We start from the raw sequence: 17,081 nt of genomic DNA on the forward strand, positions 1-17,081 counted from the left end.
AGCAGTTGGGTTTGTATTTTGAATTTTTCTGGAAGTAGTGGAGATAGGTTTAGGCTGATGCCTGCACTCTCCCTGCACCCTAGCACCTGCTGTCATTTTTTTTTTTTTTTACCCATCTCATTGATATGTTAGTGACTATGGAAACACCAAAGTGACCAGCGTGAAGGGTAACAGATGAAAAGGATAAGGATGATGTTTAGGAAATAGTTTCTGTCCTTAAAAGTCTCTCTACCATATATTACATGGTAAAACAGATAAATAGCTGCAATGTGGGAAGAGACTCATTGAGCTAGATAGATTGTCTTTGACCCAATTAAAGCGTAAAGTGTCAGATGAGCTGCCAGACATGTGTCTTGAGGGTATGGGAGGGCCCTGGGCTGGCAAGAACAGTGCTGGTATCACTGAGGGAGGGGGCGTGTGTGGAACTTGGCTTCACAGTTGCCCACAGGGCCTTAGGGTACCTTTCTCATCTGTCACCTTACAGCCTTTTCTGTGTCCCAGAAGACAAAGTCCCTCGATTCAATTAAGACAACACTGCTTAGAAATTGTTAAGCCTTGTCAACTGAAGTTGTACTAAGTTATAAGATTTAGAAACTGGAAATTTGGATGGATGGATATTGGGAGATGATTCTAACATATTTAGGACAAAGTTTATTTTAGATGACTGGAAAACAGCTGGTGATGCAGACTAATTAAAATTTAGTCATGCCAATGAGTTTCTAGGTGAATAATAAAAAAGCTGAATAAGAAGCCTATAGGTTTAGCTGCAGACTGTCTAGCAAACTGAATATAGTCGGCGTTGCCTGCTATTAAGGGAAAGAAAGTAAGTGGTATAGAACACTCAACCATTGGTAGTAAGAACCTAAAAATTATTTCTATTAGTCAGCCTTTGCTTGTGGGATTTCTCACTCTTGTTTTCATATATTGAATGAAAACATGTCTATCAGACACAGAGAATATTACTGTGTAGGTGGTGGTGAGTCATATTGTGGTATTTTGTGTAATGACTAAGAACATTGGCAGAAATCATACAGGCCAAAAACCTTCAAGGTTTCTTCTCTAAGTGTACACAACCCTGTTAGGGTTTAAAGCTCTGTTGTTTTCCATTTCTGTTCTTCCTGACTGGTTAAGAGCAGGTATTAATTCTCTGAATGCACCTCTACTTAAACTGACAAAAATCTTAACTAATTTTCGGATTTCTCATCACCACCAAGAAAATAAATTTTCAGGGTGGTTAAATTTTAAGAGATGCACTGGCCATTCATGACTCCTGGATGTGATAGTCATTTGCTGTGGTGGGGCCAGATGTTCATACATTAAGTGAATTATCACAGCCTCGTAGTAAATTTTCTCCATACATTTATACAAGTATAATTTTTTGCTGCCAAAGTGTCACCCCTCAGTCCTTCATCTGTGCTGTCTGGCCTGTCCCCTTCAAGGTTGCACTTATCACATGTCATGTGGCCTGAGGTCAGTTCACTTGTCTCTCCAGGAGTTTGGCTTATTTCCTGAAGTGCTGAGTCACGGGATGGGAAGAGAGGATTAAATCCAGAGAAGGCACTGCCGAGGTTGGGTGTATCCATGAGGTGAACAGCCTGCTGGCCATGTGGGAAACCTTCCTGGGTGGGGTTAGGATAGGATAGGTGCCTGTATGCGGTGGGCAAATACCTGAAGTATCTAATTTGAGGGGGGAAAGTTATACTTGTCTGAATAATAATATGGTTGGAAGTTCTGTGAGCTTTGTATGTTGAATTAGATGGACAGTTACCATGTCAAGGATCATTAAAAGCAAAACAAAACAAAAACCAAAACCCCAAAACACAAACACACACAAAACAGTGAGTTTATTGGTAGGGTAATGTCAAGGGCCTGTTTGAGCTTCGCCCTCTCCTTGTTTTTCTTATTCTCTGTTTCCTTCAGCATCATTCGCATGTACTCCTGCCTCTGTCCAGATATGTTTGTATGTGTGTATGGAGTTAGCTTAACTCATTAGAAATAGAAATTCTGAATTCCTTAGAGATTTCCAACAAGCTGGAAACTTACTTGTTAGCTCACTGAAATCTATGGATTTGGTAGATTTTCTAAGAATGAATGGTTTAAATATTGCTTTGGAGGTTTTATAAATAACATCATATTTCAATTTAGCTAAAATCTCTGAAAAGAGTTTTTTGTTACAAAGTGTTAATGTTTCAACTCATTTAAGACCCTTATTGTATATTATTTTAAAATTCCTTCCCTTGCTTTATCTAGCAAATCAATTCATTTCCTTACATTGATTTGTACTGTGCCGATTGTTTTCTGAGTTATGTAGGTTTCTCTTTAGAGCTGCCTGCTTACTCTAGAGTGTAGGACTGGGGAGATTTCTTTGTACAGAATCTCACAGGTGGGGCTTAATAATACATTTTATTAAGGAATCAAGCCTGGAACTTTAGTTTCCATAGCTGGGATTCCCTCAGAGTTCCTTTATTTTTAATAAACAAATATAATTAATATCTTTTCTTCAAGATATTCTAAGTATGTAAAATACATATTTTATAAATATGTAATTAAGAAGAAAAGCCTTTAGGGTTTTGTCTGTTGGTTTTGGTTATTAGGAAACTTGAAATTTCTATAGAGAAGAATGACACTTGGTGCAAAGGTTTCTCCTTTTATCACTCACTAAATCATTTTTCTTTAACTGACTTTTAAAACTCTATTCAGGAAAGAATAATAATGAAAAAAAAAATTCTATGACCAACGAAAGAAGCTAGGCCACCCAAGTCTAAGGTGTAGTGAGATCTAGAAGCAACCAAGGTACTTCCTGGGGTTCTACTAATTACATTTGTTTGTTAATCTTAGTGGAAAACTTGTCTGTTAACTCACAGAGGAGACAGCACCACCCCCAGGGAAAAAAACCAAAAATACAAAAATCAGAAAAAACAGAAAAGGTTCTTAAGGACTTCTTGCTAATATTAATATATCACTTAATTTAATTACTAAGGGACCTTGTGGAAAACATTGCCTATCTCTTGGCCTCAATAGAATATATACTAATAGAATTTATATAATTTTCAAAGAAAGGATAATGATATCTCATGGAAATGATCTCTGATTTAAGACAAAAGTTGTTTCTGAAATTGTAACACTTCCGAGCTACTTACTCTAAAGGAGTAGACAGCTTTCCTTTCCTCCTCTTTTCATACAATTCTTTGCAATCAGTTTCTCCTCTTAAACCAACTCCTTGGTTTATCTGATGTTCAACCAGATTTTTTTTCCTTACTATGTACACAAGGCTATATAGTTTCTTCTCTATCTACATAGAATTTTTCTTTGTTTTTTTGTTGCTCCAACAAGCAGGCTTGATTTTTTAAAGCAGCTTTATTGAGGTATAATTTACATGCCAGAGAGGGAATTCCCCTGTTGTAAGTGTGCAGTTTTAGTCTTGATGAATGTATATAGTTATGCAGCCATCACCACTGTACTTCTAGAACATTTCCAGCACCCCACCTCCGTGTGCCCACTTGTAGTTGTCCCTGCTCCTGGCTCTAGACCCAGGCAAACACTGATCTGCTTTTCTGCCTCTATAGATGTACTTTTTCTAAGAAATTCATGGAAAGAGATACTATTTGAGATACAGTGATCCCAATTGCTTCATTTTCCATGATTGCCTCTCTCAGTATGTCAATATTATCAAAATGAAAAATCTCCTGTAATATTATTACTTTAAAGTAATTTTACAGCCTAATCTGTCAGAATGATCTTCAAATTAGTTTATATGCCATTCTTTTTCCCTTCTTTCATCAGCTGTGCTTTTATTTCCCCCCTTGCCCAGCAGTGTATCTAAATGAGTATAAGTAACTGGAAAAGAAACAAGGCAATAGCAATCCAGCTGTTTTGTAACTAAAGAAATACCATAGAAGTGCACTACAAAAGGTTCATGGAAAAATGGAATTAAAAGATAATACAAATCTTTCTGTTAACTTTTTGAAGACCTCCTGTGAGTTATCCAGGAGTGAGGTCTATGACATGGACTATAGATTCCAACATAGAAGCTAAAACTAAAACTGTACAATTTCTAGAAGAAACCATAGAATGTTTTTTTTGCCCTGTGAGCTACATCAATTTCTAAGAGAAGACTTAAAATCACTAACTATAAAAGAAAAAATACTGATAATTTAGACTTCATCAAAATCAAAAAACACTTGCTGATCAAAATACACTGCTAACAAAATGAAAAGGCAAGCTACAGGCTAGGAGAAATACTCTCTCAATACATGCCTCTAACACAGGACATGTGTCCAGAATATATAAAGAACTCCTTTAAATGAATAAAAGTAAGATAGGCAATTCAGTAAAAATGGGCAAGAGATTTGTACTTCACAGAAATAACTCATATGAATGGCCAATAAACACGTGGAAATGTGTATTCAGCATTATTTCTCATCAGGAAAATGCAAATTAAAACTATATTGCGATAGCACTTCACATAAACTAGGATAGCTAAAATTAAAAAGATAGAGCGCCAATGTTGGTAAGAATGTGGAATGACTGCAACTGCCACAAATTGCTGATGAGAGTGTAAAATTGTACCACCAGTTTCTAAAGTATACAGTCTATACGTTTGCCAAATTCAAAAATTGTATACTTAAGATCTGTACATTTCACTGTATGTACATTTTACCTCAAAAAAAAAAACAAAAAAACTTTTAGTCTTTAATATGCATTGATCATCACTATATATCTTACAATATCCCTTCCCTTTCCCCCTCCTTCCCAGCTTCCCCATCTTCCCTACTTTCCTCCCACTTTTTTTTTTATTATTATTATTTTAAATATTTTTGGCATTCCTATTATGTCAGATTGTTTTAGGGACTAGCAACCAGTACAAAGATGAATAGGACAAATTGAGTTCTGTCCTCTAGGAATGAGTCCATAATGGGAAGTCAACATGCCAATAACATTATTTGGTAAATGCCAGAAAGCACAGGAAAGTCAGGTTAGGGTGTCTGGAGGGAACAAATGATGCCTTGTAAAAGCTTGGAGGAATAGGCTTGCTCCTTAGACTTGGTGGGAAGTGCTCTCTGGGAAAAGAGAACCACAAGGTACAAAGTTTCAGAAGTTGGCAACTTGTGATGAGAAGTGCTAGAAGTGCTAGAAGGTGCCACTGTTGAAGGAGGGGGTGAGGTGGGGCCAGTCAGCAAAGATCATGTCATATGAAGGGCCTTTACTTGCTAAGGAATTCGGACTTGATCTTGAAAAGAAAGGGAACTGCTTAATGCCTCCTATCATCTTGTCTTCCTAGCTAGATTATAAATTCCTTGAAATCAGGATCTGTTATTCATCTTTGTATTCTTCATAAGGTCTGGCCCTGGTCCTGGAATGGGTAGGACAGCAAAGAAGTGTTGATAGATCTCTTAAGACTGTGATAGTCTCTTAGTCTTGTGTGCTTGATTCAGCCATAGTATTACAATAGAATGAGTCAGAGCAGAGAAACTTTTGGAATGCAGGGGTGCAGGACTTAGTACACTATGGGCATTATGCCTAGGCACTCCCAATTATTATCTAACTTAATCTATGTCACTGTCCAGCTCAGAATCCACCAGTGACCTTTGACCACTCTTAGGATAAAGGACATAGTTCACAGTGGCTTTCAAGGCTGCTGTGCACTGTTCACAGTACTTTTTACCTATTTAATTCTTGGCTATCTCTAAGCTCTCACTTCAACCCCCTGGGAAAGCCTTCACTGTCCACCTTTCTCCACAACAAGTGGGCCCTCAAAACTCAGCTTAGTGCATGACTATCCCTCGGGTTATTTGATTTCTCTTCTGCCTGCACAAGAATATGAGCTCCATGATATCTTTTTGTCACCTGAACCTATCACAATACCTGGCATTTGGTAGACACTCAACAAACATTTTTTTTTCTTTCTTTGGTTGCATAAATGAATTCTTGAGATAACTGTTAGGCATATATTATCAGTTGGTCTTCAGATGAAGAAGTTGAAGTTCAGAGGTTAAGTCACTTTCCAGGGTTGCATAACCCATAAGAACCAGACCTCTCTCAGGCATGTCTGACAAAAGAACCCCCCCTCTTGCTGATAACAGACATTAAGTAGATGGATACATTTTCATGTTTGCATCAGTGTCATGATTCTTTCTGCCTATTGATCAATTGACAGAATGAATAGGGAAGAGGTGAAGAACTTGGGCTCTGTAACCAGACAGTTTGGACTCAGGTTCCTCCTCCATTATTTAACCAGCTTTATTGCCTTGAGTAAGCTACTTAATCTTTCTATTGCTCAGTGTCCTGGAAAATGGAATAATATTATTCACTTTATAGGATTGCTGTGAGGATACAATAAATTAATTCATATAAAACACTATTAAGTACACAGAAAGTGCTCAGTGATTGTTAGTTACTACTATTATTAGTATTTATTTATTCCTTCCCTTTTTCTTACTGTAATCCAAAATTATATCTAGAAACCTTATAGCAGTTTTTTACTCTATGGAAATTCTCTTGCATAAACCATCAGCCTGTAAGTCCTAGTTTACCTGTGTTTCCTCAGTACAAAATTGGTCATTTCAGCATCTCAACAGAAGAAGAAATTATCTACCTCTAACAGCAAACATAGTAATATTAGTACCTTTTGCTGTGAATTTCTGGGTTTTAGCATTCACACATTTCTTCATGCCTCTGCTCAGTTAACAAAAACTGTGCTGTAGTGTAGCAAAGGATGCACTATTAATAGTGCTGTTTTCTCTCATGAATCAGAAATCTTTTCCCCAAACTAAGCCACATATTACTGACCTGTTTGAATAACTGACCTGATTGTTGGCAAGTGATTTATGTCTCCATTATTTTCTCCATTCATCAATAGATAAGAGCAGGTGTGACTTACAGGAAATTTAAAAAGGAAGAAAGGAAGAAGTAATTACTTCATGTATATAATAGTTGTATCTCAAAACTCTAGCATTTTTAACATCTTCTATCATAATAAAATTCTTTCATCCCCTGGTTATTCATTGTTGAAATTCTTGATAGCTAGTTTCTTGTGGTTAGGGTGTAATATTTTGTGTGTGTGTGTGTTTAATAACTTAACTGTTTACCTTGCTCTTAAAAGATAATAGCAGCTGATTTGTGTTTAAGTGATGAGAGAAATAACAAGAGTAGTTGCCACCCCTGTGCCAGGCATTACTGCATGCTTAGTTGATGTTGCCCGTCCTTACAACTGCCTTGCAAGATAAATGATATGCCCATCCTGGAGATGAAGTAGAGGCTTAAAGAGATCCAGACTTCCCCAGGGAGGCTAGCATGTGTTAGGCCACAGCTAGGCCTGGAGGTGTAGGTGGCAGCAAGATAGGGTGTAAGGAGATGGCTAGAAGCAAGCCTGGAAAAGTAAGCTGGGATTAGAAATGGAAGACCTTAAAAGGCGAGCTGAGGAACAGATAATTTTTTAGGCAGTGTGCAACTAATGAAGTTTTTTTAATTGGGAGATGAAAATGGCACAGGTGATCTATTTTTAAGGAAGTGATTGTGAAGTGCTGTTTCCGGTGACTAGACCACGGTGTTACTAGCACCGTCCTCTAACCAACTAAACTATGTGGCCAGCCCTACATTGTTTAATGTCAAATACACTGATAATCCTGATCTGAGCATCACCTATTGCTCACAGGTATTGGTATTCAATGCTGTACCTCACAGATATGTACAATAAATTATGTTTCAATTTTAAAAAAAAAGAAATGCAAATTCTCTTACCTGCTCTCACTAGCTCTGGGTGATTAGTGATTTAAAGAGCCCTCCAAGTGATTCTGGTACTCAAGTTTGAGAACCACTGCTTTAAGAGAATTGTGGGTGTGCCAAGTAGGAAGGATTGGAATGGCAAGGAGGAAGCGTGGGAGGCTATCTCCAGAAGCCAAGGGAGAGGTTACTAGAGCATAAATAAGTTTGTGTTGTTTCATTGGGAATGAAACAAAGGGAAGATCAAAGGGAAAAATGAGATTTTTCCAAAGAAGAAATAATAGATCTTGATGACTAAGTGGAGACAGAAGCATAAAACACAAAACCAGTATTCTACACCTGGGTGTCCACGAGTGTGGCAGAACTGCAAATATACACAGCAGTCACCCAGAGGGGAACTTGTTTATGCTCCTCAGAGACCTAAACCTTATTGCGCTTTAATTTATAGCTTTTTTAAAAAAATGTCTTACCCACTCCTACCAATCTACCACCCTCAACTACATTACTCTGTATGGGAATAAAAATGTACCAGACACTCCATACCAATAATAATGTTGTTGATTGCATTCTTATTAAATGCCAGTGACTTTTCTGTAAGCACTTCATATGCATTATCGCATTGTTGTTATTTATTAGTTATGAATGTTTTTTAAATTGCTTTCCTCTAGGGTTCAATCTAAGCTACAAACCACTGTAAAATTAATGTTTCCAAACACTGATCTGGGAAGCCGAGAGTCTGGATTCTGGAGTCAGCTCTGGGCTCAATACCCAGGCTCATGATTTACCAGGTGTGCAGTCTTGAGCAAGTGATTTACCCAATCTAAATTTCCCCTAGCTATATTACAATGTGAACGTAATAATGTGTGGACCTCTTAGGACTGTTGTGAGAACTAAATGAGAAAATGCCTGCACATAAAGTACTTAGTAAATATTAGTTTATGGCAATGAAGTTTAATTAGTTTATGGCAATGAAGATGTCACTCCCTTGCTCAAAACTTCCTTGGCTCACCTTGCTCAAGAGGGTAAATTCTTTAGTCTGGCGTTGAAGGCTTTTCACAAACTGGTTACTCCCCACCTCTCAAACCTTTCATTTGGTGACCCTTGGCATATACCGACTGCCTCAACTAAGCCATCCATTGTCCCCTAAACACACCAAGTCTGCCTCCACAGCATGCCTTTGTCTCTGCTGTTCTCTCCTCACCACGTCCTAGTCTCTCAGGGCCCCACCAATAGCCAGAGCTTGTGAGGCCATCCTCAGCAAACCCTCATCCTTAATATGATTGATCCTAAACTCATGAGATTTGACAGCCTTTACTGCTCAGTGGAGCCTGTGCAGAAATAGTAGCTCAGTGTACTTCAATCCATGCTTGGTCCACTTTCCCCCACCCTCAGGAACTGCAGGGCTGGTCCCTCTTGCTGTGCTCAATGCCTAGCCCATGCCAGGGATGGGCTTCCTTAGTCGTTGTAATGAGCACCTTAACTTAGCTTCTTGATCTTTTCCAAGTTCATTTAAATAAGTGTTTGTGTTCTGTTTTTTTTCCTCCCCCTGATGTTACTGATAACTTTCCGTATAGGAATTACCTTTAATCTATGACATATTAATTGTTTTCTTTCTTCTCAGGATGAACTTGACCTCACAGATAAACACCGGGAAGCCATGTTTGCACTTCCGGCTGAGAAAAAATGGCAAATATACTGTAGCAAGAAAAAGGTAAGATGTTCATTGTGATTATGGTTAACTGGAAAATTATCATTTTTGATTCCCTTTCTCTCCCATTTCACCATCAGAACTCAGACAGCTCTTTATAAGGTAAAAACTAGTTTGAGTGTGTCATGTTGTGGCCTTGGTGCTGCACATGGCAGCATGCCAACTCCTTGGACGTTGTTTTGAACAGCACTTCACTGGCTCCCCCTGTACCTGTAACCGTTATTTGTGATCACATGTCAGGCCCGAAGTAACATTGGCTTACACAAGATAGATGTTTTCCCCTTGCTGTTTATATGACCATTTGTGTACAGGTAAATTAGGCCAGTACTGTGGGTTCACAGCCCTCTGGTACCACCTTCTATGAACTGTTGGTTTTACCATCGCCAAGGTGTGGCCTCATCCTTGTGGCCCGAGGAGGCTCTGCAGCCATTTCACATCCCTAACTAAGGATGGAGAAAAGAAGGCACAAGCTCCACCACCTTCAATTTTAGGGACACGTTTCAGGAGTTACACACCTGACTTCCTTTCACGTACCACTGTTAGTTACATGGCCACACCCCACTGCAGGAACAAAGTCTTATTCTGGGCAGTCACTTCTCAGTTGAGAGCTCCCTCAGGAGATGGGGAGAATGGATGTCTGGAACAGGGAAAACACCAAAAGCTCTTATTCCCTGGCATCCACAGCACTAGGTGTCACTCTATGGAAGCTTTCTCCTGAAATAAAGTTCACTCTGCTGTCTTTTTAACCCCATGGCAGATCCATGGCTGCCTTTTGCCACTTTCCCTTCTTTTCCAAAAGAAACTTGAACCAGGATGGGCTACGTGGGAAGGGCGGGGCTGGTACCTAAGAGAAATGCTGTCTCTCCCCAACAGGCAGCAGGCACTGTGCTTACTCGCTCTGACCCAGGGAAACAGGAGCAAACTATAACAGCCCAATATCTTTTCAAGACACCAGCATCAGTCAGGGAAACCTTTTATTAGGTGATGTATTTCAGGACCTCCCTCTGCTTACGTGGCACCTCTGCCCCCTCTTTGCTGCCTTGTGTAATCGATGTGCCACCTCCCAGGAGCACCTCCCATTGCTTGATAAAGGCATTCTCTCTCCAGCAGTGAGCCTGTGTGTGTGTGTCTCCCACCTGACTCTGTGCCTCTGGTGGTGAGGTGCCATGTCCTATTCATCTTCCTAACTCCAGCATCTCATATTTTGAAATGAATGTATGATGACTGAACCACTGAATTGTCATTAGTGTTATACTGAATACTGCCAAAATTTAAAGCACATTTAATTTTCCACCTGAGCAGTTGTAATTGATAAAACTATGTGTCAGATTTGGTCCCGATGGCTTTTGCTGAGAGATGTGTCCAGCTGTACCCTCTCAGTATGATCTCTGAGCCTCCATCAGCTCAGCCCAAGTTGAAGTCTTACGAGTTCCTAATCCAGTCATAACCAGTAAAATATCTTTGTGAGCAAATGTGTCCTCCTCTACAGCTCTTTCTCTATGTACATATCAACTAGAAAAACCTCTCTTTTGTTGAACTGATTGTCATGGCTCAAGAAACATATATATGCTATGCTGGGAAAGAATTTTAAAATGAAAATAAAATGTGTATAGTTTTGATACTGATGTTATTCTGTGGTCTTTAGAAACAAAGGGAATTTTTCCACTGCCATCTTAAAGACTCAGCCTCTATAACTGAGAAAAAAAAAATCCTCAAGTGCCTTTGTACACAAGGACATTGTCTATTTTGGCTCATCCTAGTACAGATTTTTTTCTCAAAATTCAGAAACAATATGAAGTGGGGATTGAGAATGTGCACTGAAGGAAAGGAAAGGGCAGGAAAATGGGAGTAGCTTAGTGAGGGGAAAGTTTTCGTCTTTCCCAGATTTTATTACACCCTTGACAGCAATTGAAAGTTAATCATGGAAACTACTGCCCCTCAGAGTAGAAAAGGCAACCCCTGGAGGATAATAATGACCCTGAGCTCACAGCTGCTGCTCATTTTTCAATTTCCAGACCTGTCGGATCTTCTTGCAAACCTCATTTCAAGTTGGTTTTTTTGTAGGAGGATGAGGGTGGACATGGATGTGGCCCCTGGCCACAGAATCCCCTTTCTGGATGGATGGGCCCTACTTGCTAGCACCTGGCCAGGTTGCACAGATCTTTGGGAATGCACCTCCCCTGCTAGCTTCAGTCCAGCAGTGTGGATTCCTCATGTGACTTAGCAGTGGCACAGCTGAGTGGTAAAGCCCTCCTAGCTCTTCGGGGAATCCCATGGTCTTATAGATCTGCTTCACTTTAAAGTGGATGGTTAGCATTGCTTGACTATGGATTTTCTTGATCAAAACTTCCCACGCTGTTAAAACTATACTATGCCTTTGGTCTGAAACTGAGTTTTTTGGATACTGCAATACATCAGGAAATATATAATGAATATGAGAACACAGAAACCTAACCAGGAAAAGGATAGATGTTTACCTCTTTGCAGAGAAATGTAACTTCCTGAGGGATAGGTTGCCCATTCTCAGAATGGAGCCCCGTGACAGCTATTCTTAATATTAAAACAGATTATTTTCCTTGGAACATCTCTTGTGCAGCCTTTTGAAATCAGGCTTATCACCAGTGAGCCAAACCACATCCATTTCTCAGGGTAAGAGAAAGCAACATACCCATGGCTCGTTCACATTTTCCATCTTTCAAGATTAGAACCCAGGGCATTGCAGACATTCTCACACATAGTGAAGCCATAGAGTAAGGGCCCCTGAAGCCAACAGAAACAGACAGCATGAGTTGGTGAAAAGCAGGCCTTCTGTGTAAAAGTGAACAGAAATTGTGCAGGCAAAGAAGTCTAGGACCTGAAGACAGGGCCAAGCTTTTGTCAGCCAAGTGGCTCTATTCCATCCAACAGTGACTTGAGTCCCAGCAGTGGCTATCATGCTTATCAAGCTCTGTTCATTTATGAAACTTCTCTATCTAAGTCTCTGGTTCAAAACCCATTTCCAGAGCCAACATGAAAGCAGCAAAAGTATTTCTGAGGCTAAAATGATTGGAAAGAAATTAATTGGAATTTTGCCTAATTGAGTAATTTGGGAGAGAGTAAGAGATGGATGTTGTGGCCTTGTTGAAAGTCGAAACAAATCTGTGAAAGTTACTGGACTGGTTTTTCAGCTATGGTTTGTCACAGACAGTAATCCACTGTCAAATTTTTTAACTCTCATGAAAGGTCCAAAAAAGGTCCTGTGCATGGTGCTGGGGGTATTTTCAAATAGGAAATGTTTGTGGTTCTTATCTTTAAAGGTAATTCCCTTTTTAGTTCCAATCACAACATACTCTTTTGTTTAAATGAGGTTTTTCCCAGTCTCTAGCCAGAAACTGCATCTGTTAACAATCTTTTGGATTTCAAACTGAAGCTTTTTAAACAATGAACCATCTGACCACGAAAGGCATCTGGCCATGCCGTATTTGCTTTTTGTTAACATGATTTTTAAATCCTGGGAAAAGTAAGGAGTAGGTCTTCAGAAAGGAGAAAATAAAGTGGTCTATATGCTGTAGTATGTCAACAGCAATCTTATCAGCCTAGGAAAAAAATATTCTTATATTGCTGTTGTTCCTAGGAGCAAGTGTACCAGTTATGTAACTTATCCAGTCCTTATAAGTATCCAGAAAATACTTTTACCCCTTATTGGTCTTCAGACTTTGCAACGTCGAGTGAATGGGGCCATAGACACTTTTAACTGTAGTAACATCAGATATTTGAGACAAAGATCAGGATTTGATAACTGTGCCTAATTTTTCCTCCTTTGTTTCTGGTCTCTAAAGCCAAGGCTTAAGTAAATGGCAGTAAGTTCCTCATATTACGTGTCTGTATGTTTTGAGGTCTACTTTGAAGAAGGTGAATTTTTATCTGCTGTTGACTTTGTGTTTGATTCTAGCTTAATTAAATCATTCAAGAATCTTGCCTGTCTTGGCTGCAGTTCAGCCGTTTTGATTTCTGCAAACTGCTGATCTGGTGCTATGTATGTTTTGAAGACATCTAGGGAAAGTGGCTGAAAATTCAGCTAGCATTTTTCATTCATTTCTTTTATTTGGTTGTATATCCTAATTGGATCAATTCCCCACTCCTTCCACAAAAAGGAATTCTCATTTCACCACATGCACAAAAATACTAAAGTTGTATGTGTCTGTCTGGTCATCAGGATGCAGTCCTTTCAGTTCCTCAAGAGGTGAGGCCCTCCTGTGTTTGGAGTGCAGGGAGGGAGTGGTATGATCAAAACATGGATTTTGGGCCGAACCCGTGGCTCACTCGGGAGAGTGCAGCGCTGGGAGCGCAGCGGCGCTCCTACCACGGGTTCGGATCCTATATAGTGATGACCGGTGCGCTCACTGGCTGAGTGTGGTGCGGGCTACACCAAGCCAAGGGTTCCGATCCCCTTACTGGTCACAAAAAAAAAAAAAAAATGGATTTCAAGGAACATATGCTTAGTAGTGTAATTAAAGACAAAAGGAACCATCAGTTTTTTACATTGATATCAAACCAGCTGGAGAAGAAGGAGGTGAGATGAGACGCTAATTCTCTGTTATTCCCAGTATCCTAATGAGAAGCTGCTGTGGGTAGACTGGGAAGAGGCACAGTTGATGAGTTTCTGGCCTGAAGATTTTGAGAGGGAAGAGACAATAGATAACCTCTTCTTTCTTTTACTGTGGTTGATTAAATGTACAGTAGATTGAGCGTTGGATTTTCTGGTACACACTTTGCCAAATGTCAAGATTTTGGAGAGGGAGCCAGTAAAAGGGAAAGCACTAGACTTCAGTAACTGTAATTCTAGATTTCTTCACAAGTACCTGGTTTAGTCTCCTGCCTTTGAGTTTTCAACCCAGCCATGGGTTCAAATTGGCATTTGTGCTCTTATGTGATAAGGACTTAAAGAAAGTAGCAGAAGCAGTAATGGTTAGAAATGAAATTTGCCTGTCTTTCCCCTTCTGCCTCTCTGAAGAATACAGGAGGGAAGCACAGTCACTAAGGGACAAGGGGCATCTCTAGACGTCAGGCTCCAAAGCTCCCTCTTCTCTACATATTCCCTGGCATGGAGAGATGAGGATTTGTGTATAATCCCAGACTGAAGCAGTAAGAAATTACAGGCTGTGGGTATCTGGTGGTTCACTCAATGAAGCAATGCTGTTGGTGAAGGACAAGGTAGGTGAGTATTGAGTATCTTCTCTGGGGCAGACTCTTGGCTAGATTCTGAGGATGATTAAACATAGAGCCAAATTTCTTGTATGGTCCTGGTAGGAGAAAAAGATAAAATGAAATGATTGTCAAGTCTTGTCATAAACTCTGTAATTGGGTAAGCAGACAGGCTGTGTGGCACAGAGGAAAGGAGTGACCAACCTGTAGTGGTGTGTGAGTGGGACGACTGTTCATTGACCACTTTGGCACAGCCATTGGTTACTCCAGTGAAAGAGTTGATATCGTCATGCTTTCATGCCATCGTCTAGAAACTGGCTCCTTTTTTGACATTTGAGCTATGTCCACGTGTACTGTACCCTTTCCCACTAGATTCATATTTTGATTTTTGTCCCTTTTGCCATTGCTTAAAAGGTCAAGTTTAGACTGTTGACCTCATATGATCTTTACTAAATACAATTTGTAGGGTTTGTTAGGAAATCTATAAGAGGCTTAAACTCTTGTAAAATGAAAACACTGCGGGGGAAAACGAAAATGACTGAGGTTTTTTCAGCCTGGAAAAGAGAAAGGCAGGTGGAAACTTCAGCAGAGGCTGATGTGTAGAGGGTATGCCCCAATGAAGCTGTATTATCCATCAAAATGTTACTGATTTCCAGTTGGTAAAGAAGAGCAACCCTAAGCCCTCCCAGTAAAAATCACCTTGCCAGTTCTTCCCTTAAAGGACCCACCAGTCTTCCCCCATGATTAAGGGACTGAAGAGCTAACTCCTACCATGGCATAGCAGGTGACTTCAGGACCCTGTCCCCACACTGCATCATTAGTTTGGATTCATTGATGCCCATGCTATATTGGTTGATAAATATTTTGAATATTGGCCTAAGTATGAGATACTGATTGACCTGCAGGTGGGTGACCAAACCCATTTGGTCATATGGATTCAGAGCCTGATACATTCCTCTTCCAGGAAATCATCAAAGATCCAGATGGAGAATTATATCCAAGGATGTTCTTTGCAATGTTGTCTCTAGAAACCAATGAGTGTAAACAACTTAAAGGAGGATATTTATATTATGGTACACATCCACAATGGAGTATCTTGCAGCCAGTGAAAAGTCATGTTTCCAAAGAAATTTTAATGACATGGGAAACTGTTCGGCACAGAATGCCAAGGTTTAAAAAAAAAAAAAACATATAAAACTTTGTAATTAGTAAGATCAAAAGTTTGTAAAGGTGTATATATAGAGGTAGGTAGACAGACAAACAGTTATTGGGTAGGGTTGTGGATGATTTACGTTGATTTATTTTTTCCTTTATATAAGTATTTCCCAAATATTCTATAGTGCATATTCTCCCTCTTACCTTGAAATATTTTCTTCCTGATTGTAAAAAATAAAATTGATCTGTTTGAAAAAAGGCGTACTATGTATTTTGTGTCAGTCAGGTTTCAGGTCTGAGAAGCAGGTGCATGCACACACACATACATACACACACACACACACCAAGGGATTTGTTATAGGGATTTGCCCTATGAATCATAGAAGCTGGCTAAGCATTCTCTGTAAGGCTGTTTCTTTCCATCTAGTGCTGGAGCCTTAAGTCCATAGAGCAGGCCATTGGGAAGAGAAGATGGATGTAAAGTGGTGAGGAATAGGAATGAGATGGAGCCCACGAGGACAGACTGAAAGCTGTGTCAATTTTTATTGCCTCTGACTTTTATGTGGGTGTCCTGCAGAAGCCTGGTCCTTAGTCATGAGGCTCAACACGCACACTTGGCCCAGAAGAAGTTGAGGCAGAATGCAGAAACTGCCTGCTGTCCCACACCAATGAGGGGACCCAGTTGGTAAACCACAGCAGGTGTGAACTGCAGAACGACTGTCACTTCCGTGCCACCCTCCAGCTCTCCCATGAGAATCTCTCTTGTGGTTCATCCTACCCAGAAACCTACAAGACAGGATGAAGTTTAGCCTGGCCAACTTGAACATTATAAAGCCACCATGTATTTCTATTAAAATTCAAATTAAATTAAAATATTATTTAAGATGCAACCAATGCTTGTGTTGTCAAGACAACTGTGGCATTTTTTTTCCTTTGTCTGGCTCAGGAACCCTTCTCTCTCTCTCTCTCTCTCTCTCTCTCTCTCTCTCTCTCTCTCTCTCTCGCGCGCGCGCGCGCGCTCTCTCTCTATTTTTTACTCTTCCCTAGGGAGATTTAAAACAGATGAAACCATAGACCTCGCAGGGTTTTTCAGCACCATTTATCTTTTTAGTCAGTGTGAAAACATGGTGATCTTGGCCCTGATGAGATGCCCTCAGTTTTCTGTGCAGATATCCACTGAAGGCATGTTTCTCATTGCCCTGCTCCCCGTCCCCCCACCCCCCACCAGTGACATATCTTGAAGCTTTCTTTCCTTCCTTCCTTCCTCCCTTCCTTCCTTCTTTCTTTCATATTACAAAAGCCAGTCCTATCA

At 40.0% G+C, this 17,081-nt stretch overlaps 1 protein-coding gene across 2 annotated transcripts in view; it reads left to right on the plus strand.

Moving 5' to 3' along the window:
- DAAM1 (dishevelled associated activator of morphogenesis 1) overlaps positions 1-17,081 on the plus strand; it is a 170,281-nt gene that overhangs the window by 78,389 nt on the left and 74,811 nt on the right. For both annotated transcript variants that reach the window (XM_063089045.1, XM_063089044.1), the window contains exon 3: positions 9,344-9,433. In XM_063089045.1, coding sequence (XP_062945115.1) covers positions 9,344-9,433 — 90 coding nt within the window. The remainder of the gene's footprint in view (positions 1-9,343; positions 9,434-17,081) is intronic.

This window comes from Cynocephalus volans, chromosome 3, assembly GCF_027409185.1.
Source record: "Cynocephalus volans isolate mCynVol1 chromosome 3, mCynVol1.pri, whole genome shotgun sequence".
In the NCBI taxonomy this organism is placed as follows: Eukaryota; Metazoa; Chordata; class Mammalia; order Dermoptera; family Cynocephalidae; genus Cynocephalus; species Cynocephalus volans.